Source organism: Alosa sapidissima, chromosome 1, assembly GCF_018492685.1.
Source record: "Alosa sapidissima isolate fAloSap1 chromosome 1, fAloSap1.pri, whole genome shotgun sequence".
In the NCBI taxonomy this organism is placed as follows: domain Eukaryota; kingdom Metazoa; phylum Chordata; class Actinopteri; order Clupeiformes; family Clupeidae; genus Alosa; species Alosa sapidissima.
Genome location: NC_055957.1, coordinates 17,588,428 through 17,611,532, shown reverse-complemented (window position 1 = coordinate 17,611,532; position 23,105 = coordinate 17,588,428). Strand labels below are relative to the sequence as shown.

The 23,105-nt window shown below is 39.9% G+C and overlaps 3 protein-coding genes across 3 annotated transcripts; 2 read left to right on the top strand and 1 right to left on the bottom strand.

Annotated features, from left to right (window-relative positions):
• The first annotated feature begins 4,290 nt into the window (after window positions 1-4,290).
• On the top strand, window positions 4,291-8,171 carry saraf (store-operated calcium entry-associated regulatory factor). Its single transcript, XM_042090028.1, has 6 exons — window positions 4,291-4,477; window positions 4,683-4,861; window positions 5,482-6,016; window positions 7,214-7,364; window positions 7,740-7,834; window positions 8,014-8,171. The coding sequence occupies exons 1-6, from the start codon at window positions 4,405-4,407 to the stop codon at window positions 8,037-8,039; spliced, it is 1,059 nt and encodes a 352-aa protein (XP_041945962.1). The 5' UTR covers window positions 4,291-4,404; the 3' UTR covers window positions 8,040-8,171.
• Window positions 8,172-9,945: 1,774 nt separating this feature from the next.
• Window positions 9,946-23,058, bottom strand: LOC121707438 (excitatory amino acid transporter 3-like). Its single transcript, XM_042090014.1, has 12 exons — window positions 22,932-23,058; window positions 22,343-22,483; window positions 21,752-21,844; window positions 21,429-21,543; window positions 20,932-20,974; window positions 20,534-20,626; window positions 13,142-13,326; window positions 12,716-12,823; window positions 11,296-11,418; window positions 10,862-11,056; window positions 10,471-10,605; window positions 9,946-10,342 (listed from the first exon to the last, which is right to left on the bottom strand). The coding sequence occupies exons 1-12, from the start codon at window positions 23,017-23,019 to the stop codon at window positions 10,105-10,107; spliced, it is 1,557 nt and encodes a 518-aa protein (XP_041945948.1). The 5' UTR covers window positions 23,020-23,058; the 3' UTR covers window positions 9,946-10,104.
• On the top strand, window positions 14,005-19,902 carry LOC121707414 (trichohyalin-like). Its single transcript, XM_042089952.1, has 5 exons — window positions 14,005-14,194; window positions 14,497-14,578; window positions 14,934-15,161; window positions 16,164-19,671; window positions 19,781-19,902. Exons 2-5 carry the CDS (start codon window positions 14,546-14,548, stop codon window positions 19,807-19,809), a joined length of 3,798 nt encoding a protein of 1,265 aa, XP_041945886.1. The 5' UTR covers window positions 14,005-14,194; window positions 14,497-14,545; the 3' UTR covers window positions 19,810-19,902.
• Window positions 23,059-23,105: the final 47 nt, after the last annotated feature.

The window sequence follows — 23,105 nt, the reverse complement described above, 5'->3', positions numbered from 1 at the left end:
CAAACTACCCACCATCATTTCCGTAACCAATGAAAGTAGTATGACAAATTTAACAGGTCGGCCTCTTTTTAAACTGAACAGCATTTCCCTTTTTGTGCTATAAATACATGCCTATTGCTTACATACATGACTGGCAATGTGAGGACAAAAAGAATAGCATACTGTGTAAGGTGTCTTAAAATATAGAATGAATTAACTTGGTGGAGAAAACTCCATTATTTCTGCATATCAGGACACCTCGGCGGATGTTATCCATTGCATAAATCCTCATGTCATATCCATTAAGTGGTTTTAATACTGTCCTGTAGTGAAAATGAACATCTTAGGTACTTTAGGTAGCTTTTAGGTACTCAAGGTCATGGGGTCAAAGGTCATGGTCTTATGGGGTCCATGTCCTAATGGTCTCCCTCATTATCTTATTTGTATCGTTTTTTTTTAATCTTGTAATCTTAATTTTAATCTTGTAGCACTTTACACAGTTGCTAATTGTGTTTACAACCCGTATTGACCATTTTGGCTCCCTCAGTTGACTTCTTTTTGTTTTTTTCCCAACTTCAGACATATCCAGAGGGGATCGTATAAGAGAAAAGTTGGCTCTAACACTTTTAAGTTGGTCACAATATGGCATATTACTGCAAGAAAAAGGAAAAATGGGTTTACATTTTGTCCTTTGAAAAGGGTAATGAAATTGGCATTTTTATGGACAAATCAAATCAACTTTAGAGCTGAATATAAGGGATATCACCGGGTGGGCACCCTCTTCTATTATCATGGATTAGCCCCTAGGCAGCAAGAAACAGCATTCTTTCAGATCCATCTTCATGATGCAATGCTAGGGCACATCATCAGTGATGTTACCTGAGGTCTTTGGGTGTTTAGGGTCTTTCAAACATAATACACCCTCACTCAGGTGACCCAACCGGGGCTGAACAAACCCTGGTAGCAGCAACCCACGGATCTGCCCTCTTCAGTCAGAGTCATCTTGACGCTTTCTGCTGTGTCTGTGGTGGACAAAAAAAAAAAAAAAAAACTTTAACCGACAAAACCAGGTTCACCAAGATTCTGGCCTTTGTCTCCCAGACTATGATAAGCATATCTTATTGTCATGGTTATCATGGTTATAGGTATATTTAACTGAGTGCTGAAATGTTGGCTTATTTGAGAAAAAAAATTACAGATTTTTCTTTTTGAAATACTCTAAATACAATCCCTCAAAGTATTTTGTTACAAACAACATTGCATTTTTTCCAATCTTGCAAAGTAATTAAATACGTATTTAAAATACTCATAATTAAAATACTGCCCATGTCTGAGTATAGAAGACAATATATCATGATATATTCTTATAGGGACTATACACATTTGTATGGGTAAATAGTGCAGTATATCAGAGTCTGCAGGGTGTATTTACTACATGCCATCTGCAGGGTATCGGCCTTCAGGCTAAAATAAAGATGTAGAAATGTATTTTGTGCAATGCATGGTTCCTTTTAATAATAATAATAATAAAAAAACTTTAAATCTCTGAACTGGCAGCACACAACAAACTGAAACATTCCTGAAGACTGGCTGCATGGCTCTGGCTGGCTAATGGAAACAGTGCCATCTACTGGTAATTTATGGTTATGGTTATGCTTATGGTTATGGGATTTGGCAGACGATTTTGTCCAAAGCGACATACATCAACAATATAATACTTAAATTTAACAGGGAACAATTTAAAATGTTGGTCAGACTACATTAAGGAGAATAGCAATACTAAACAGCAATGTCAATTCAATCAATAGCCTAATGAAATAAAACAATGAAAATGAAGGAAAATAGCAAGAATAAACAATAGCTCTTTGGAGATTGTTTTTTGGAGTTTGGAGTTTTTGCCTGTTGTTAATCCTTTGCCCCCCACAACAAAAGCATTCTAAAAACTGACAGATCGAAACAAGGCGCTGTGATTCAAGTGCTGATGTCATCAATTGAACCATTTAGGACATTGCAGTTGCACGCAGCCTTTTTGATGCTGAGTTTACCTTCTCACTATCACACTGCTGTTCAGTCGATGTGCACACTGGAGACCTGTGTGACCTTTGCTACCATTTGCATGATGTGTGAAGACTCTAAAGGCAGTGAATATTATCATGTACAGTAAAATATGCTCAAACACACTGCGCATTACCATGACTATCTGCAATCAGACTGGAACTAGGAGTAGAGAGACAGACAGACAGACAGACAGTCAGACAAACAGACAGACAGACAGACAAACAGACAAACAGACAGACCAAACAGCAGAAAGAGTGATATCTAAAGATAAGGCGTGGAGAGTTACAGTTGACAGTGTTACTTGCAGTCTATATGGCAAACATGAAGCTACAGTGAAATCCACCAGCAAGCCTCATTGTCTCACATCTCTGCACTCCGTGCTCTACTGTGCAAGAATGGTGCATTACCATGTATTATGAAAGGCAGCTGCCTGGAGGAGCACATGTTGTAATACGATTGCTAAAGATCATGAACACTTGACCTAACAATTCAGAACACTGACCTAAAAGGTTACATTATGACAGTCTAGCACAGCATGTTCAAGCATTAACATTATTTTCTTTAAACCAGACCATACAAATTACCCTGTCTCAAAAGACTATATGGACATGGCATATGCAAGGTCGAAACCTTTAGAGCATTAGAGAAAAATATAAAAATGTTAAGATTTCCATGTCACAAGTGGGTTGTCAAGGCTACAATGTGTGTGTGTGTGTGTGTGTGTGTGTGCGTGCCTGCGTGCCTGCGTGCATGCGTTAGGACGATTCTAAGGCCCAGCACTGACAGGGGGCCCCCAGAGAGACACCCCCCCAGAATTATTGTCTGTCATAGGGCCCAAATTATCTGGATGTGGATGTATGGTTCTACATACTAAAAGATGCAGGCCTATGTTCATTTGATCCTGCTTCTTTTCACCTCATCCTGCAGTAGCCCATAGCCACACTGCACCTCTGACTGACTAAGCACCCATAGAGAGTGAGAGGAGGTTGGTGTAAAGTCTACACTCTAAACCGTAAAAAAATGTAAATGTAAATCAGGTTTCTAGGCCAAGTATACTTTCGTATACAAGGAATTTGGTCTCTGCATTTATCCCATCGTGAATTAGTGAACACACAGAGCACACAGTTAACAACAGTGAGGTGAAGCACACACTAACCCAGAGCAGTGGGCTGCCTTGCTACAGCGGCACTCGGGGAGCAGTGAGGGGTTAGGTGCCTAGCTCAAGGGCACTTCAGCCGTTCCTACTGGTCAGAGATCGAACCGGCAACCCTTCGGTTACAAGCCCGAAGCCCTAACCAGTAGGCCCACGACTGCCCCACATATTGGACTATGACAGAAATAGAAATATTGGGCTGTAGAGAGATGTTGCATTGTGACACGAGAGTAAAGATGTTAGTTTGACTGACTTTTCATTGTGTACAGAGGGAGTAAGGCAAGTAAAGGGAGCTCTAGAGGCTACCTGAAACTGCATAGGGTGCCTTTAATCAACAGCCTAATGAGAATAAACAATACTACAAACCATAACACATAGGAAGCGCTTAATGAACTAAGTACATGTTGAACAGATATGCCTTTAGACCCCTCTTGAAAGACCCAAAACCATCATAGGAACGGAGAGCACTAGGCAACTCATTCCACCAACATGGAACCACTGAGGAAAAGAGTCTTGAATTTGACCTAGCGTTTATGTCTGGTCGACACAACAGACGCTCATCAGAAAACCAGTGGGCGGTTGGGGATGTACATCTTGATCATTGAATTAAAGGAGCAGATCTAGTCGGTGTCCTATAGGCCAAAATTAGAGATTTAAATTTAATTCTGGCTATTGGGAGGAAGTGGAGAGAAAATAGGAGAGGAGTTACATGTCTCCTCTTTGGCTGAATAATTTAAGTAAAGTTGAGTTCTGTTACCATTTCTGAAGCTGCTTATTTGATGGTCTGCAAGACTTTGAATGGCTTGGAACTGATATCCCCCCAGCATTTGAAATTCATGCCAGACCCACCATTGCAATGATAGGCTAAAACAGGTTGGAAATTACCGATTGTATAGCCTGCTTTTTGGGTGTAACCGCGCGCAGCATTCCCCTTTTAGAATGCGTAGTAGAATGACTAGAATGACTGAAACATCATCAGTTACCCACCTATTTCAGTAGTGTGACATGTCAGTGAAGAATAACATTCTACCCCAATTCAATAGGTGGCGCAACTACATCCAAGTTCAGTTTAGTCCGCCAACAAACTCGAAGGATGACGATGACGTAGAGAATATTTACAAGTTTTGCATCAGACGAACGAAGTGACAGTAGCTAGGCTACGTCTCTTTCAAGTTGTGTCAGGCCTTTAACAAATCTTCTTTTTGGCACTGACAATGGCGACCGTAAAAATAATCGTTTTGTCGTTATTAGTTTTGTTTCTTCCTCACATCAGATGCTGGAATGAAGGTGAGATTCTCTCCAAACGAACGTTACTGTTTTTGCGGAAGTGAAAAAAGTGACAGCCACTTTTTCATTTCCGCAAAAACAAGAAAGTAAGGTTCAAACTTGTAACTGTAGGCCTACACTGTAGGCGAAGTGTGATTATATGTTTCGATTCCTAGGCCTATTTGGTTCTCGCTGGTTTACTTGAAACTGTACTTGCACACCACAGGAGCTGTGTTGCTGCGCGATGTTCAGGTCCTCACTTTGTACAAGGGAAGATATACCACAGCTAGGCGCTCAAGTCCCGTCCCGCAGCTGCAATGTGTTGGGGGATCGGCGGGTTGCGCATCTTTTATCCCTGAAGTGGTTCAGTGTCAAAACAAAGGGTGGGATGGAATTGACGCTCAGGTAAGCTGATTTCACTTTTTTTTTTCGTTTAACAGAATTTAATGTGAAGAGAGAACCATTCTTTACAATAGGCTAGCACGTTTTTACTTCCTGGAACTTCTGAGGTCTCTGTTCAGTAGCCTAGTCTAGTAATATTATATTGAATGTGAAGCAGACGTTTTAAAGTTCAAAGTTATTTAAAAACAAGTGTAAATGGAAGTCTCCCACCTCCAGTAGCCCAGTCTCAGTGTTAGGCCTATATGGTGATACTGTAATGTGTAAATAGTTCCCCTGTCCCCTGTTTGTGCTCCCTCAGTGGGAGTTGGGGTTTGTGTATCATTCAAATTGTATTGATTCCGATTCTGCTTATCAATTCTGGTTCTTGCTGATTCCTCATTTCAATTCCAATTCCTCCATTCCAATTCCAGGTAAAAAAAAAATGTTTAGGTACATTTTAAATATGTCTTATTCGTTATTCCAGCAGTAGTTTATGTGCTAAGCCTTGTCAAAACGTTCAAAAAGTGAATATTTATTTACAAGTATTGATTCACTTAGCATTAAAACTTCCGGAACTTCTGTCCCGGGTTTAGTTCTTTCTCACAGATTCTACTTGATTCTAATATTTTGGTTCCTAACCCTAGTGGGAGTGCAAAGCAGACATGGACAATACCTACCGGTTTGGACGCATCGAGGTGAGCTGCGAAGGCTTCAACCAGCCTGACGACCCCTACATCCTCAGTGGCTCCTGTGGGCTGGAGTACACCCTGGAACTGACGGAGGAAGGCCGCAGCCGACACTCCCACCAGGGCTGGGGTGGTGGTGGTGGTGGAGGAGGAGGAGGAGTAGGAGGAGGAGGAGGATGGGGCTCCAGTGGCTTCTCCCAGTTTGCATCCAGCTTCTTTTCGGGCAACAAGCATCATGGGGGTCAGCAGCAGAGAGCCAGCTCGGGATACGGGCAGCACCCATCAGGGGATGGAGAGGGGGCAGGGGGTCTGGTTGTGATAGCTTTGCTGCTGTTGCTGGCTTACGGCGTGTACAAGATGTTCCTGTGTGGGCCCACACATGGGCAAGGCCAAGGGCAGGAGCGTTTCCCCAGTGACGGAGACTGGCAGAATGGCCAGGGAGGTCACAGCGGCCCTCCTCCTCCAGGGTTCAAGCCAGATTACATGGGGGCAGGTAAGGCGACGTGGAGATGTGATGCTCACCAGTAACTAGGCATTGGGTCATGCTGTTGACTGATTATACACCCCTTTTTTACTTACTTTTGCATTTCTTCACATCTATACTTTAGTCTTTGCCTATGGCGGTGGTCCTGTAACAGCCTTGTAAAGATAATGGTTTAAGCTTTATTGATATAGGAACGTCACATATTACCAACCGTCACATATGTCCAACCTCTTACGTGTACGTGTCACTTAATATTAATTTCTATACAAACCAAGACGGCGGATTTATCTAAATGAGCTATGTACCAAAAATTACATTTTACCGTGACTCGAAGAGCCGTAAACAGTGTTGTAAGTCTGCGTGTACAAATCCGCTTGGAGCTTCAGTGGAATTTTGATTTGCCGACGAGAATTCTCGGGCTAACCGTTCATGTGCCTGAGAAAGGTTGGGAATAAGCACCCACCAGCCCAGCCCGGTAAGAACCAAACTAGATTTTGTTCAAATCTACACACCTATTGCTACTGAAAAATGTAAGGTTCATTTAGCAAATGTTATTTTAAAGTATTAAAAAACATAGTTATTTTTAAGAATTTTCAAACTAAATGGTTGGTAATTAGCATGTTTACGATACCACTCTTACTGCAATGCATTTATAACATCTTTGGTTGGAGAAGAAACTTTCAGTGTATGTGCTAGGTGTAAAACTCATAAGTACTTATTAAGTGCAAATAAGGGTGCAGCACTTGCTGATGGGAAGTGTAGAGGCTGGGACTGAGCCATAATCTATTCCAGCCAGTCAACATAAGATTCCGTTCTGCAACAATTGAAGGTTCTAAAATTCTATGTTGAATTCAATGAACCCAGAGCCCTAGAGAGAGATCTATCTATGGACCCTTTCAAGAGAGTTCCATTATCAGCATCATAGTTGGCCCCACAAGACTTCCGTATTAACATTCCATATGTTAACTTAATGCAGAGGAAGTAGCATTGTTTTTGTTTTTATTGTTGAAAGGGTCTATATCTATATCTCTGAATGAACCCTGATATTCTTCAGAACGTTCATTTCCCAACATTGCGACGGTACTCCTTTAAGGGTTAAAAAGGAGGGGTGTAAAATCTGTTGGCTGTTGAGATCAAGTATGAACAACCCTCACCAGAATTACAGACTCTCTTAATTCTCTTAACTCTTTCACTCATTTGTTTCAGATCACTCATCAGGCTATCCAGGGTCAGGTCCTAGTTATGGCTTTGCTGACCAGTTCACCAGACCCCACTCTAGTTCTCGTCACAACACTGGTGGAGGTTTTTGGACTGGCATGGGTACAGGAGGAATTCTGGGATACCTCTTTGGAAATCGGTGAGCCACAGACTGGGATTTGTACTGGAAAGTACTATGATAAAAAGTGTAATCAGAATGATGGGTAGTCATTCTAACTGTCCACTGTTCTTAATGATCATTGTGTATCCATCATAGTGTATTGTCACATATTTACATATATACCCAAGGATTTAACATGACGCTACATGAGGCTAGTCTTTTTGAGCTGCGGTAATTGCTTCAGTGCTATGGGCTGTTAGAACTACAGTACTAGAGGCAAGGTCGTACCCATGTTTGCACTTTCCCTATATAAGGTTAGTGAGCCAAAATGATCAGTAAAACTTGACCATGATTGGAAATGCTGCCATAAATGACTGCCTAATGCTGTCCAACTGTAATGTGCTTTGCATAAAGGCGTCAACCAACCACTGGTCATTCTTGGGGATCAAACACCACCCAAAACACTCCCAGGACCCCACCAGCAAGCTCCGGAACACGCACTGCCTCTGGTAAAGCCTATACTTTCATATATGAATTAGACTTTCATCCTAGAACCTGAATACTTTGTTCTGGTGTGTGTACAGTATACAGTATATGTGTGTCATTTGAATTTGAAGTTCAGTTGTTTGATGAATAATGTGTGTTCAGAATAGCAAGTTTTAAATGTATTTTTTTTCCTGTGTCATAGGATTTGGTGGTACCAAAAGGCGATGAGATGTTGAGGACAAATAACTTAATGGAACAACCTTTGCAATATGATCACTTTGTGTGGGAAGCATTTTGAATGTGAAATTAGCTTTTCAAGCAACAAAGGCACCTTAGGTTGGGTAGAAAGAAAAATTATTTTTTTTTAAAAATGTGAATGCAGGGATACCTAACTTCACGATGCCCAAACCATGGCTGTAGCCTTACAGTATGGACGAGGTTTCTAAAAGCTACGGTGTCTCAAAAAAAAAAAAAAAACATAATATAAAATGGCCACAGTTTTACTCTTCCTGTAAACGGTTACTGTTATATCAACATTAGGGCCAACATTTTAACTGCACTGATGTGGACACTAGAATTGTTTGCAGGATTATCCTATATGCAGTTGTTTTATGGCTCCTGTCCATTTATAGTAGTCCTTATGTCAAGTTGTTGGGGTTTTTTTACAGTGGTGTGCATCATACAAAAGGTTGTTAAAATGGCTTGAGTTGTCTCTAGTTTTTAGTAAAAGCTATATCATGTGGGTCCAAAGACCTGAAACTGAGTGAAATTTCCCCATTTGCAAAAAAGAAATAATAAACAATAAAGGACTAAACTTTGTTTGAAAGACAAGAGGGCGATTTACACTCCAAATTGAAATGAGTTGATTTGAATATGTCTGTTTTGCAGTGACATTTTAATGTATTACAGAATATCTAAGATAGTAGTCCTGATTCGTGCAAAAAAGAGACAGCTGCAGTTTATCTGTTTCTAAGGTTATTCACAAATTTATATTTCATGATATACTGTATGTCTCATTACAGTATGTTAGGATGCATCTACCGGTAAATGTAGAGCTATCTTAAACTAAATTAGGCATTACATGATAATATTAAAATAAGTATCACTTGAAGTATTTATCGTCAAAAATGTGAATTTGCATCACAGGTCAAATGTGAGTCTAAAGAACTTGACAGAAACATTAACATCCATTTTGTCCATATTTGGTTGGACATTTTCAAAATGTTGCACCAATCTGTGTAGCCCTCATACAATTGTAAGCAGGTCAGTGTGTTTGTGTGCAATGATCTTTCCTAGGCCATGTTTCCTCTATAATTTTCCTCATATTATATTCAGCATCCTTTTAAAAATATCATGTTTTATGAGTTTGATATAAATAAAAAATGATTTGTTGATTTATACAGCATTTGTTAACCTTTTATTTGAAAACTAGTTGATTATATATTTTGAATTAGCCTGGAAGCCAGCCAGAATTTACCCAACCAACAAAATCTGAGTTTGGGAAATTCGGTATGGAGTCGTTTCATTTAGAAGTCTTAATATTTATACTCACATGTGTTCGGGCCAATCATATCATCTGGGCGGTCTTTATACAATGATGGACAGATAGACAAAAGTAACATAGTCATCCAGGTCACCTAGCACACTTGAGTTGACTTTGATAACAACAAAAAGGCTGACAGTAGAGAAGCAAAATGTTTAGATTCTGCTGTTATACAAGATATTGACAGTGCAATAACTTTAAAAGAAACAGAAAACAGTCATTAATGCATTTGTCAAGAAGAAGCTGCTCTCCCTACAATATTCACATATTTTGTTGCTCTGATTGATAAGGTATATCCAGTTGTGTGCTGAGACATTTTCCCTGCCAGTTGAAACATGCCCCATAAACAAATCCAAATGGTGTGTTTCCAGACTTAAATACTGATAAGAATTCAAACGTGGCTTCCAAGAGAAGGCATTTTTCAGAGTGTAATAATAATAATAATAATAAAGAATCAAGGGCGAAAAAAATATTAAAACATTGGAATTTAACAAAAATATTTTATAGGTGTTTTGGGACACCCATTTTCCCGGATTCTGTCTGATTTTCCCGGATTCTGTCTGATTTAACAAGGAATGACCCATATTCATGTATGCTTTTGTACTTGTATTGTTAGCATACAATACTACAATATAAACAAAACAAAAAATTGACTATCAAATGAATATTTGTCATACATTTACATGACTCTTGTCCTTTGTATGCTGTAATAGACAAATGGTAGAATTGAGTTTGTCCTTGCTTGAGGTGCTAAACGTTAGCGCCACACTGTCCTCCATCACCCTTGGTCACTGTGAGACCTTCGTTGGGCTGTCCTGGCTTCTCACACACCTCATCCAGGGGCAAACTCAACGAAGCGTGGTGGTGCTCTGGGTCAGCAGCGGACAGGGAGGACGTCCTCCTGACCAGTTCTGCTTTAGACAGCTTCTCCACAATCCCGGCTCCATACGCGTCTCCCAACACATTGATCACCGTGCGAAAACGATCCCTGTGACAACCACATCGATTAATAGTAATCATGCAATGTCACAATATGACTTCCCACAAAAGCCACATGAACTGTATACAAAGTAAGGATGTTATCTTCACTCTTGGACATAGTCACTTTCAACTTACAGGAGCCAATCAACAGCGATGATCAGAGTGACATCATTGGCAGGAAGGCCCACAGCTGTCAAAACAATCACCATGGTAACAAGACCAGCATTAGGAACACCTGCAGCACCAATGCTGGCTGCTGTTGCTGTGATGCTGTCATAAATGAGAACATTCATTCATTTGTTCAGTTGAGTTGAAATGCGCTCCACTGTTCTGTGGTGGAGGTAAGTCAAATGCGGTTAGATATTAGTATGTCTTTACCACAAAAGCCATATGATTTTTCTCACTATAGCCTTTACGTGTTTTGTGTATGCATGAGTACACCTTTGTCCCCGAGTGTGTATGAATACCTCTTAAAAAGATTCTAGATCCTGTAGTTGAGTATGATTGTTTTCCCTGAGTCTGTTACCTGATAGTGATGATCTGTCCAATGGCCAGAGGGTAATTATTGAGCTGGGCGATAAAGATGGCCGCCACAGCCTCATATAGGGCGGTGCCATCCATGTTAATAGTGGCCCCCACGGGCAGCATGAAGCGAGTGATGCGCTTGTCCACCCTGTTGTTTTCCTCAACACACTGAAATGTCACAGGTAGCGTGGCTGAACTGAGAGCACAAGAGCACAAAATAAATGGAAGAGGGATGTGAACATACAGTAGTGATTTGGTTTTAACTGTAACTATCACGTCTCCATAGAATTTGCTAAAACATGTTCCTCAACAGTTGTAGTGATTTGGAGGTTGATTGTGGGTGTCTCTGAATGTTGTGTGTTGTGTGTGTGTGTGTGTGTGTGTGTCTGTCTGTCTGACTGTCTGTCTGTCTGTCCAAGTGCACTCTCGGTTTACCTGGAGGAGATCATGAGTGCAGTGAGTAGGGCTTGAGCCATCCCCCAGGCAAATGCATATGGATTCTTCCTCACCACAACCAAATAGAGCAGAGGCAGGACCAGCAGGGCATGAATGGCTAGTCTGTTTATCAAACAGTCAACAATACAACTATTTCAATTTGCAATCCTCCTGCAAGTCTGCTGTTACCAGCCAACTAGGTAATTTACAGCATTCAAGTGAGTGCATAAGAACTAATTAGATGCTAATGCCATCCTATACCATGGGTAAAATATCTGTGGCTAAAGGTATGTAAATGAATGATTGACTGGCATTCCACAAGACATATACCACCACATAATGACTTCACTCTAACTATTGTGTTGATACTTCAGGTAAATGATTCCTTGTGCTAAAGTTAGGGAATTTCCCACAATGGTCGATCAATAACTAAGCCTATTTAGCATTACACAATATGACATGGGACAAAACAGCAATGCACAAATGGCTGATGCCAGTCTCAAACGCAACACATTGTACCCGGGATCCGTAAAGGCCCCGCCTCGTGATACAACCTTCTTTTATGATACAGCATGTGCTGACAGTAGTAGTAGAGGGCCTATGGGTTTCTGTAATTTTTTAATGTTCATTTTTGGGGAGTGGTTGGAATGTCTTCTTAGGTGACTGAACTTGTCTTCTTAGGTGATTGATCTTTTCTGAGTAGTTATACCTATATCACAAATGTGATACATGTCTCTGTTAGTGAGACACTACAGGTGAATATCATTTTTAACTAATAGATTCATCACTATGAAACTTGCCCAGTTTACTCAAAGACAGCTAGTTTTCTTATTTGCCTGATGAAGATCTGTTGAGATCGAAACGTTGCCTTTTTAGAATAAATAAAGTACTTATTGGAGCCTATACAGTGTGTAGACCATCTCCTCTCTCTCTGACACGTTTTGTCTGGCACCTGTTTAAACATATTTTGGATGTGCGCACCTGTTTCTACAAATATCACAAGTTTTCTGAATGTTATATGCAAACTAGGCATGGTTGATGCAAATGATTGCATATATTTACAAAACAGAAATCTGAACATTGAATAAAGTTAGGCTGAAAATTATTATATTATTATTATTATTATTATTTTATTGACATATAAAAGGTACAAAATGTACAAAGGAGTTTTAGTAGTCAGTGGTCTTTAGTATGCGCTTATGCTCTGTTGATGTGGGCCCTATAGCAAAGCCAGTTGCCTGAATGCCCAAACAAAGAACCAAAACAACAACAAAAAAACAATCACCAACCAGGTAGGCTTCTTTAGCAAGTGCGTATTACCCATTTTCAACTAACTATATTATTTGGGTACTCATATTAGTAGTGAGTTTACCATTCTGTGATGCTTATCTGTCTGTGATCTTTCCTTCCCAACACTCACCCACTAAGCACTGTTACCATGTAGAGGCCCAGCTTTGTGAAAATGCTCCAGTCATCCACTGAAATGATTTTGGCAGCAATCAGAAACAGTATCCCGATAGGCATGTAACTACAGAAACAAAAGTAAGATATTACCACCAGAAAACAGCTATATTAGTATCCTTACAAAGTCAAAAAAGATTTTTATGGGAATACAGGCTACTGCTACCACACGCAGGCCTCAAAGTACAAAAGGGGAGCTCGACCAAAATGCAAGCTACCACAGCAGATATCAAAGATAACCCACATAATGACCTGCACATAACATAATAACATAACATGACATAATTACCACATAATGACCTGCACATAACATAATAACATAACATGACATAATTACCACATAATGACCTGCACATAACATAATAACATAACATGACATAATTACCACATAATGATCTGCACCACCCTCATAGTCGCCTCATTTAAGGCGTCAAAGAAGTCCAACAGGGGGCGCCCACGTTCACCCATCTTTCCGATGACAGACCCGAACACCAGGCAGAAGACGATAAGGCCCAGGATGTTGATCCCATCTAGGTATGATCCAGTGATTTGGTAGTCCCTGGAACTATCCTTATGAAAGAATAGACATTGGAGATATTGAGAAACAAGGCCTCATTTTCCATACATGGTGATGGGTAGCCAATATGCAGGCTGTCAATAGTTTTTTTCAATTCATCTTATAAAACTGGATGTATTGCTCATTGTTAGACCCCCAGTACAACTTAAACAAAACTGATTTGACTTCTTTGTTTTCAATTTAGTCACCATATCTTGATCATCCTACATGATCAAAATCAGGTTTTTCTTTCACTTGTATTTACTGACAATATAGGCCTATTGGAGTGAGGAACAGCACTAGAATGGGTCAATTAGAAAGTATGTGGTGTCTACCTAGAAACTGCTCCCATTAATTATGCCATACCTGCCCTGTTGACATTGCACCACCCATGACAATTTGAATCAATAATGGATACAGGATACCTCGAAGGCCATTATCCCGCTCATCACCCGGTTGCCACTAGTCATGTTGTACAACTTTCTTTGGCCCTATAACACCCAGTAGGCCTATTTATTCATTTTTCTCAGTTATAAGTGCTGCTTCTGGTCAGGCACTAGCCAACAAATATAGTTTAATTATAAAACAATTAACAGCTTCAATCATTTTTAAATAATAAATAAATAGGAATACTATATTATTATTATTATTATTATTATTATTATTATCAGTAGTAGTAGTAGTAGTAATAGCCTAGTAGTAGTAGTCTAGTAGCCTCGTAGTACAAACATGGAAGTCTGCACTGTGATGTCAAGACCACATCTGACATCACAATAACAAACCTGCTGATGTCATTGCAGCCAAGCAACTGAACACTCCAGTATTCCATGATACATAACTCAATTTGAACAATCAACTGAAAATGCTGGGTGCAGAATAATGGTAAGCTACACTTAAAATGGTTTTAATAGCTGATATTTCTATTTTCAACACTTTCTATTTTATAGTATTACATTTATTGTCACTTGATTGAAAAGATATTCCCCCATAAATGTTTTTAATACAGTAAATTAGCATACATTGCACAACACAAATTCAGAATGATCTCAAACATATTTAGCAGCCTGTTGTATTTATTGTTCCTATTAATATATTGTAACATTACAAGTAGGCCTAACTGCTTCATGTATTCTAATGTCCTTCCCTGTGATAAATGGACCCCCTATTTTTGATTTGATGAACAGCGAAAGGAGATAAGCAGTGCCCCACCTGGGAGTTGACCAATTGACCATAATGGATGCATATGGCAGATTAAGACTAGATGGGGTATGTATATGATCTTGGATGAAATTAAATAAATGACAAAGGCTGTGTGTGTGTGTGTGTGTGTGTGTGTGTGTGTGTGTGTGTGTGTTTGTTTGTGTGTGTGTGTGTGTGTGTGTGTGTGTGTATTTCTATAATATGTATCCCTAGAATATGATGTTATCTGCTTATATCCAACTATACACTGTACATTATTAATCTCTATTGTGTACACAACCATAGGTCTGCACTTGGTATTTGATGCTTCTTTGCACTTCTGGTTGGATGTCAACTGCATTTCATTGGCTCTGTACCTGTACTCTGCTAAATGACAATAATCTAATCTGCATTCTTCCTACTGTCCACTTTCCTGCTCTAGATGAGTTACCAAAGTAGAAAGCATGCTTGGGAGAAGTGCTTAGACTCTAGTCTACGAAAAATTAAAGAGAAGTTGGATGAAAAAATGAGCAACATCCAGCTGGACATTGATGCCAGGCTCCAAAGAGTGGAACTGGAATGTAATGAATGGAACTTAGCCACCATGCTTGATGAGAAATTAGACACCAAAATGGCCAGACCAAGCAGAGAGACAGAGGAGAGGCAACAGGTGAGACTTTTTTTAGTCAAGTTTACATTACATGTTCTTTGACAGTACAGTTACAATAGTCATTGTGCTTCAAATTTAACCTTTAGGGTCTGTGTCTTTTTTGTTTTTTTGCGCTGGCAGCATCTAGTTCCTATACATATCCTGAATGTGTATGAAAAACAAAATATAACTTTGACAGACAAAAGGAGCTCATTTGGCTTGAGGGGATTGCAGTGTTTGGTGGACACAGGCTTTTAAACCATAAAGTAACAGCTTGTTACATAAGAAGAGAAAGACAGACAATGGGCTCTATTTCAGCGATCTGAAACGTTTGGTCAGAGACGCAAAGTTTAAAGACATTTAAGGCGTGTCACATTTGCTAATTAAACGGCCTGATTTTGTGATCACACACCAGGTATATTGTTCAGCGCAACATCAAATAGCGTGTCGGTATTTTGACAGTCTAAAGGAATCTGCTTGCACAATTCCACTAGTACTTGCTTTACTAAAACCTGTGTGTGACTAGCAGAGTATAGCCTATATACATCTGCCCTCACCTATTATTTGAACTAATAGGCAAACTGAACTGAAACTAACTTCACCGGGTCTCATAGGCAATGACAAAACAGTTCTAAGTTATTTACTTTTACTATTGACTGACAAGGGGTTACAATTGAAAAAAAAAGCAAATGTTTCGAATGACTCATCACTGACTTCAGTGTATGATATGAATAATGGGAGTGGTGGTAGTGTAGTGGTTAAGGAGCTGGGCTAGCGTGCAGTAGCCCTTGAGCAAGGCGCTTAACCCCAAGTTGCTCCGGGGGCAATGTGATCCCTTGTAATATAGCTGACATATGTAAGTCACTTTGGTCAAGAAGTGTCTGCTAAATGTAATGTAATGTAATGTAATGTAAGAATAAGACCTGTGTCGCGCTTTGCACCACGTTGCACCGGGTGCAAGATATGACTTTTAGTGTTTATGATATAGTTTTTTAATTCAGTTCCATATTGGGCTAATTTCAGATATCATCAAAAGCAGCTAAGATGAGGACAGAATGTGAGAGTCATAAAAAGGACAGAAGAGCAGCCTATAACCTTGAGGCAGACCATCACAGAGAGATGGAAAGAAGGATCAGAGAGTTAGAAAGATGGAAAAGAAAGGCAGACAGTGAACGCATTAGAGAGCAAGGTAGGAGAGAGAAGCAAAAAAGAGAGGACAGTGTGTGTAGAGTGAAGAATGACAAGGGGAGACAATCGAGACTGGAAGAGGAAGAAAGGCTCAACGATGAGAACCAGTGGAAGAAGCATAAGGACAGGCAGGGTGAGGAAACAAAGCACCAGTGGGAAGAATCGATGGCGGTAAAAAAGAAACAGAGAGAAGAGGATATTAAAACAGAAGAAATGGAGGGAAGAACAAAACAAGAGAAAGGTAGACTGACAGAGCTCGAGAAAGAAATAGAGAAAACAAAGGAGAGAGTGAGGGAGAAAAGAAAAATGAAAACGGAGATAGAGGCTGAGAGAAAGGAAACGGAAGAACATTTGCGAGAGCTGCACAAAGTAAGAGAAAGAAAGAACGAAAGACTAAAGAAGGAAGAAGCAACACAAATATGGACGCAGACACAGAGCATAGAACAGGAGGACCAAATGAGCGACCTGGATAGAACAACTAAAACACACAGGATGAAGGTAGACAAAAGGCAAAAAAGAAAAGACGTGGAAATAGATCGGAGGTGTGGATCTGATCAACAAAGTGTTCTGCAATTTGACAGGATAAAAGAAAATGAAAGACTGGAAGAAGAAAGGATGAGAAATAAAAAAGAAATAAAACAAGCAGAAGCAACCATACAGGAGTTATTGATTATAAAGCAAGATCTTGAGAGGGCTATACAAACACAGAAGGAAATAGCGAGCAAGAGAGAACAAGAAAGGCTGAGAGAAGAGACAGAGCAGATGGAAATCCAACAAAAAAAAGAAGGAATAGAGAGGTTGAAAGAAGAAGAAAGAAAGAAAAAAGAGCTTGAGGTGGCAAGACGAAGAGAAGAAGGCAGATTGAAAGAACCGGGAGATGAACTTGAGGAAGAGGAAGACAAACAGAAGAAGGAAGAACAGAAGAGACAAAAGGTTGAGATGGAGGGACAAAGAGAGGAAAACAGAATGAGAAAGTTAGCCACTGCCACAGTAAAAGAAGATAGACGGAAGGAGGAAAGGATAGAGATAGAAACTGCAAGAAGGAGAGAAGGCTACCATCTGAGAGAGTTGACCGAAACCGACAGAAAAGGAAAAGAGAGGCTGGAGAAGGAACCAGAGAGAATGAAACAAATGCAAAATAAAGACCAACTCAATATGGAGGAAGAAAATAGGAGTGTAAAAAGCATGGGAAGTGAAAGAAGCCATAGAGATGACAGACTAAGTATTCAGGAAATTGAAAGGATAAAAGATGGACTGAAAAAGGAGAGGCAAAATGAGATGGAGAGAAATCAGGGGAAAGAGAGAATGCAGGAATTAGATATTCAAGTGTCTGAAAGAGCACTACGACAAAAAGAGGAAAAGTTGGAAACTGAAAGAACTAGAATAGAGAAGCTGAGAGAAGAGGCTGACAGAAAGCAAATGGAAATCCAGAAAAAGAAAGAAGAAAATGAGAGAGTGAAAGAGGAAAAATTACAGAAAAAAGAACAGGAGATGGTAAGAAAAAGAGAAGAATGCAGACTGAAAGAAAAAGATAACAAGAAAGAGAACGACAGACTAGAGAAAGAAGAAAAGAAAGATGAAGAAAAGGAGAGGTTGGAAGAGAAAAAAATACAAAAAAATGAAATGGAGTTGGCAGGAAAAAGAGAAGAATGCAGACTGAATGAACTAGAAAAAGAAAACGAGAGAGAGAAAGACAGGAAAAGAACAGAAAGAAAGAAAGAAGAAAAGAACAGAGAACAGGCAGAGAAGAAGCGAAAGAAGGATGAAGAGATGATAATGCAAAGAAGAAAAGAATTTGAAAAGTGGCAAAAGAAAGAGAATGCGATGGCAAACGGAAAGCAGATGGAAATCCAAAGAAAAAAAGAAGAAAAGGAGAGGTTGGAAGAGGAAAAAGCACAGGAAAAGAAACTGGAGATGGCAAGAAAAAAAGAAGAACGCAGACTGAAGGAACTTGAAAGAGAAAATGAGAGAGAGAAAGTCAGGCTAAAGAAAGAAGAAAAGAAAAGAGAACAAGCAGAGCAGAAGCAAAAGAAACAGGAAGACAGACTGAGAGCGTTGGAGAGATTGCAGGAAGAAAGGAAGAAAAAGGAGATGGTTGCAAAAGAACAACAGAAGCGATGGGAAGAAATGTTGGAAAGGATTCGGAACAAGGATACAGTAAAGGAGAAGAGTATGTCTGTGAAGAAAAGGAAAGAAGTTGTTGGCGCACTTGACAAAGTCTATCATAAGGCCTGTGACAGAGGTGAGAAAAAAGTTGAGTTGGTGAAAGGTGCAATGAAAGAGACAACGCAGGAGCATCAAAAACAGCTTGATAACACAGAGAGCCAATGTGTTGAGAGTTTGAAAAAGCAACAGGAAGAAAATGCATCTGGGATTCAACATACGCTGATTGAAGGACATGTTTCAAATACTGACACAGCTGAAGGTGCTTCTATGACTGCTTCACCAGTGCTATCTAACAGCCATGAAGGTTGTACAACAAGCTCTGCACAACCTCCAGCTCCAAGAGTCCAATCTAAGGACTCTAAAGGTTCAACAAGACCTGCTTCACCAGTCCAACCTAGTGGTCCTAATATTTCAAAAATGACTGATCCACCTGCCAAACCTAGTTGCTCTATAACAACCGGTCTACCGGCTCAACCAAAAGGCCCAGACATTTTGCCATTGACTACTCCACCAGTACAACGTAATGACCCTGAAGCTTCTCCAGCCACTTGTACGTCTGTCCAATATATTGGCCCAAAGTCTTTGCCAGTGACTGATCCAACTACCTTATCTGATGCCCTCCTCAAGGCTTCTTTAGTCACCTCTACACCTGTCCAGTGTATTAGGCCTAAACCTTCTCCAAGAGCTGTTCCAAGAATCCAGTCTAATGACCCCAACTCACCGATGGCTGTCCAAGCAAACCAACTCAGTGGTCTTACAAATTCAGTTGTCACTGCTATATCAGTCAAATCTAGTGGCCACAAAGGATCTCCAGCAGTTGGTACACAAGTTCACCATAACAGTCCTCAAGGTTCTCCAACTATTAATGCCCAAGCTCACCATAACAGCCCTCAAGGTTCTCCGACTATTAATGCCCAAGCTCAGCCTAATAGTCCTCAAAACATTTCATCTACCGCTAAGGGCCCGATAGATCCACCAGTTAAACCTGATGACCACATGACTCCACCAGCCCAAAAAAGCAGTTCTAAATCTCCAGCAACGTCAGGTCCAAATAAGGGCCCTGAAAATGCACCATCAGCCCAAACTAAAGCTCTTCAGATGAGTCCAGCAATGCTTGCTAAATTAGAGCGAGCAAAAGCCAGAAAGGAGGCCTTTAAAAGTGCATCAACATGCAAAGGTAAGAAAAATGTTCATAATATGATTCTATAGAGGATGTTTTTTCTAGATGTGTCTCTACAGGATTTATCTTCTCCTGCAGTAAATATGTTTGTTCTTTTTTTTTCCAGACTATTCCATCTTCTGTGTGAAAAGATAGAAATCTCACAGCATATCATACAGCATATAAAAAAACTAAACAAAACAAAAAATATCATACAGCATATAAAAAAATAAAAATAAATAAATATTACTATCCAGGTTTGTGTATTCTTCTGTGTGGAAACTACTATCTACTGACAAAAGAAACTAGAATGCATTTCTGAATGTAGCCATCAGAAGCATCATTTCTATGCACTGTCTGCGCATGCCTTCTCTCTTTTTCCGAGGCCAGGTTCCTTACTGTCAGTGTACATGAGGTGTAGGGCTTTGGGACCCAGCAGGTTAGAGCAAAGCCATAGAGATTAATATAATAACATATCCATAACTTAGCTTAAAGGAGTCATTCTACAGGAAATGATTCTTTCATGTTGGCTTTGAAATAAGATATGTCAATGTGACTAGTGGATGTACCAGTCTTTTCAAAAGAGACTGTTCCTGTCCCTGCCTGTAATGACCATAGAATGGAAATGTCCATAGCCTCTGCAGTCACCTGATGATTCTTGTTTCTATGATTGATACTTATAGTTCCAGCTAAAATTGCCTGCACTGAATTTCACTCAAATCAGATTGCATTGCAGACCTACAGTTTCTCTCAAGGAAAAGGATTTGCATGTTGGCCCAGACTATTTTTCTATTCTTCCTCCTTGTTTTGTTTTCTATGGCTGGGATACATATCATCTTCCTTGCTTTGTCAAGATAAGACAACTGTTCATGACACTTACCCCCTGTGGAGAGGTGGTGGGAGACAGAGACAGGACTGTGGTTGTATTCATTACTCCTAAAGTTGGAACAATTTCTTCACGCTTGGTTTTGTACTAGAAGATTATGAAAAATTGGTTATTTGGTCCTATTCAGATAGAAATGTTATGCATGTTCAAATGTACTTTTAACTCAAAGTAACTAAATATTATCAGAATGGTTTGACTTTTATTTACACACATCATAATGGTTTAAAGAATATAGCAATCTGAAGAAAGTCTGTTTATCAGATTATCAGATCTTAAACATTCTGCCAAGTGTTCAGTTCAATATTAAATATTCAATGATGATGTCTATCAGTATTTCATTTTAAGACAACTCAAGAAATAAAAGACCAAAAGGTGGAGCTTGGGATCCTTACCTGTTGAAAGCAGGCCTGCACAAGGTTTTCAGGGAACATGTTCCTATCAGAAATATACAGTCATTACCATTGACTACGTTTCCATGCTGTATTCCGATTAAGGAACATATTCGGGTAATGGCAATATTCAGAATAAGATGTTTCCATGTGGGAATATTCCCGTTTACATGTTAATCAGCATATATGCTGAATAAAGCAGCGAAGTGCAGTAAATACATAAATAATGTATTGATCACTTCGTATGTGTATACATTGTGACATTGTGATTGTATCATCTATTTGTTTGTTTGTTTGTGTTGGTTGGCAGGTTTGGGTTAAAATACCTCACTTTTGTACTTTATGGGCCCATAGTTAAATGATTAGCACAGCCAAAATCCTAAGCACAAATAGTGGGTCAGCTCAATGTTCCCACACTCCACACTTAGTTAATGGATGAGACTCCTTGCCTGCATTTTGTCAAAAGTTTAAAGTGGGTTAGAGGTCAGAAACCAGCTCACCTGATCAGATCCAACATGGCGTCCACCATCGACATATTCTGAGGAGTCCCAAACCTGCCAATGTCACCAGCATTTACTGATCCTCCAGGCTTTATGGCAATCACCAGAATGATTCCTGAGATGACATTTAGCTCATATTGTTAAAGGCCTGTGCTGGCTGACATAACCTGCTAGTAATAACTGTGCTGGTTGGTATTAGTTAATCTTTAGATAAATAAGTCATAAAAACAAACACTATAAATACTCTATTGTGATAATGATATGATAATAATAACAAATGTCCTTTGATGCAGGACAGCACCACGGGCAGCACAATGACCCACCCAGGACAACAGCGATCACGGTAGTGGTAAAGTAGTACACGATAGCACGCAACCCAATTCGGCCTGATACCTCTGACTCCAAGGATGCTACACCTGTTTGAGAACAGACATTACAGTACCTCTTACAGATGGAGTTGTGTTAAAGCACATGGTTAGGACAGTGTACATGTGAGAATTCATTTAAACACGTGCATGTAGTTAATATTTAAACACTTCATATTTCACAAGACACAAGGAATTATGTTATTCTTTTCTCTTTTCAATAGTGGGAGGTTATCAAAACAGAGAGCAATTGACTATCAGTAATCTGAGACCAACTATATTTGATAACATTTAGAATAATAAAAAAAACAGCTCATTTTTGGGTGTTTTTACTTGGCATGCATTATAACCAAATAATTAAGAATCTCCATGTGCTGGTCTTTCAGTAAAACAAAGACTTCAAATGGCAGAGTGTGACCTAAGCAACTCCAGAATCCAGATTCTCGGAGCGCCACTCAAAATAATCCTGTGCATGTCACGATAGCCCAATGAGAGTGAATGTGAACAGATGATGAAAGCGTGGCCGTCCGGAGGTGATCTACTGGGCACCTGTGATGATGCTGGAGACGATGAGCGGCAGGATGATGAGCTTTAGCATGCGCATGAGGATCTCACCCGGGAAGCCCAAGTAGAACTTCCCCAGCTGGGACAGATTGCCGTAGTCACGGACAGCTATGCCCAGCCCAATGCCTAACAGACAGAGGGGAATGAGGCCATGAATCACACACTGTACTGCACTGTATGCAGGACTCCCAATTTGACTGTAAAGTCCAAATGCCTGTATACAGTGCAGTACAGTGCTACTACTGCTTTATGACTGCTGCAGAAACGTTTATGAAGGCTACCTCCAACGCCAACAATGCTTTAGTTGATCTTTGTTTTGCCAAGTTGACACCACACGTCAAGTGAAATATACAGTATTTTGTTTGAAATATGTCACACTTCACTTGAATAGCCCGCAGACAGCACATACTGCGGTACTTTGGACTGATTAAGATCCCTGAGGACATAACTTACATCCAAAGAGCTGGAGCAGCACGATGAAACTAACAATGAACAACAGCATCAATAGACAATGCAAGGCAACAAGAAACAAAGAATAAAGACGCAATGTTTGTTTGAACACACAATCACTCACCAAGTGGCACCGACAGAATAGTTGCTATCAGGAGCTGGTTCTTCCTCAGCAGTCCTCTCAGATCCCATCCCTTCCTTGACCAATGCATTATTATTCCTGTGTATGAGGATTAGTCAAGTACATGTACCACAAGATGCCCGCCCAAAGGGTCTGTCTGATGTCCGCCTCGATCAC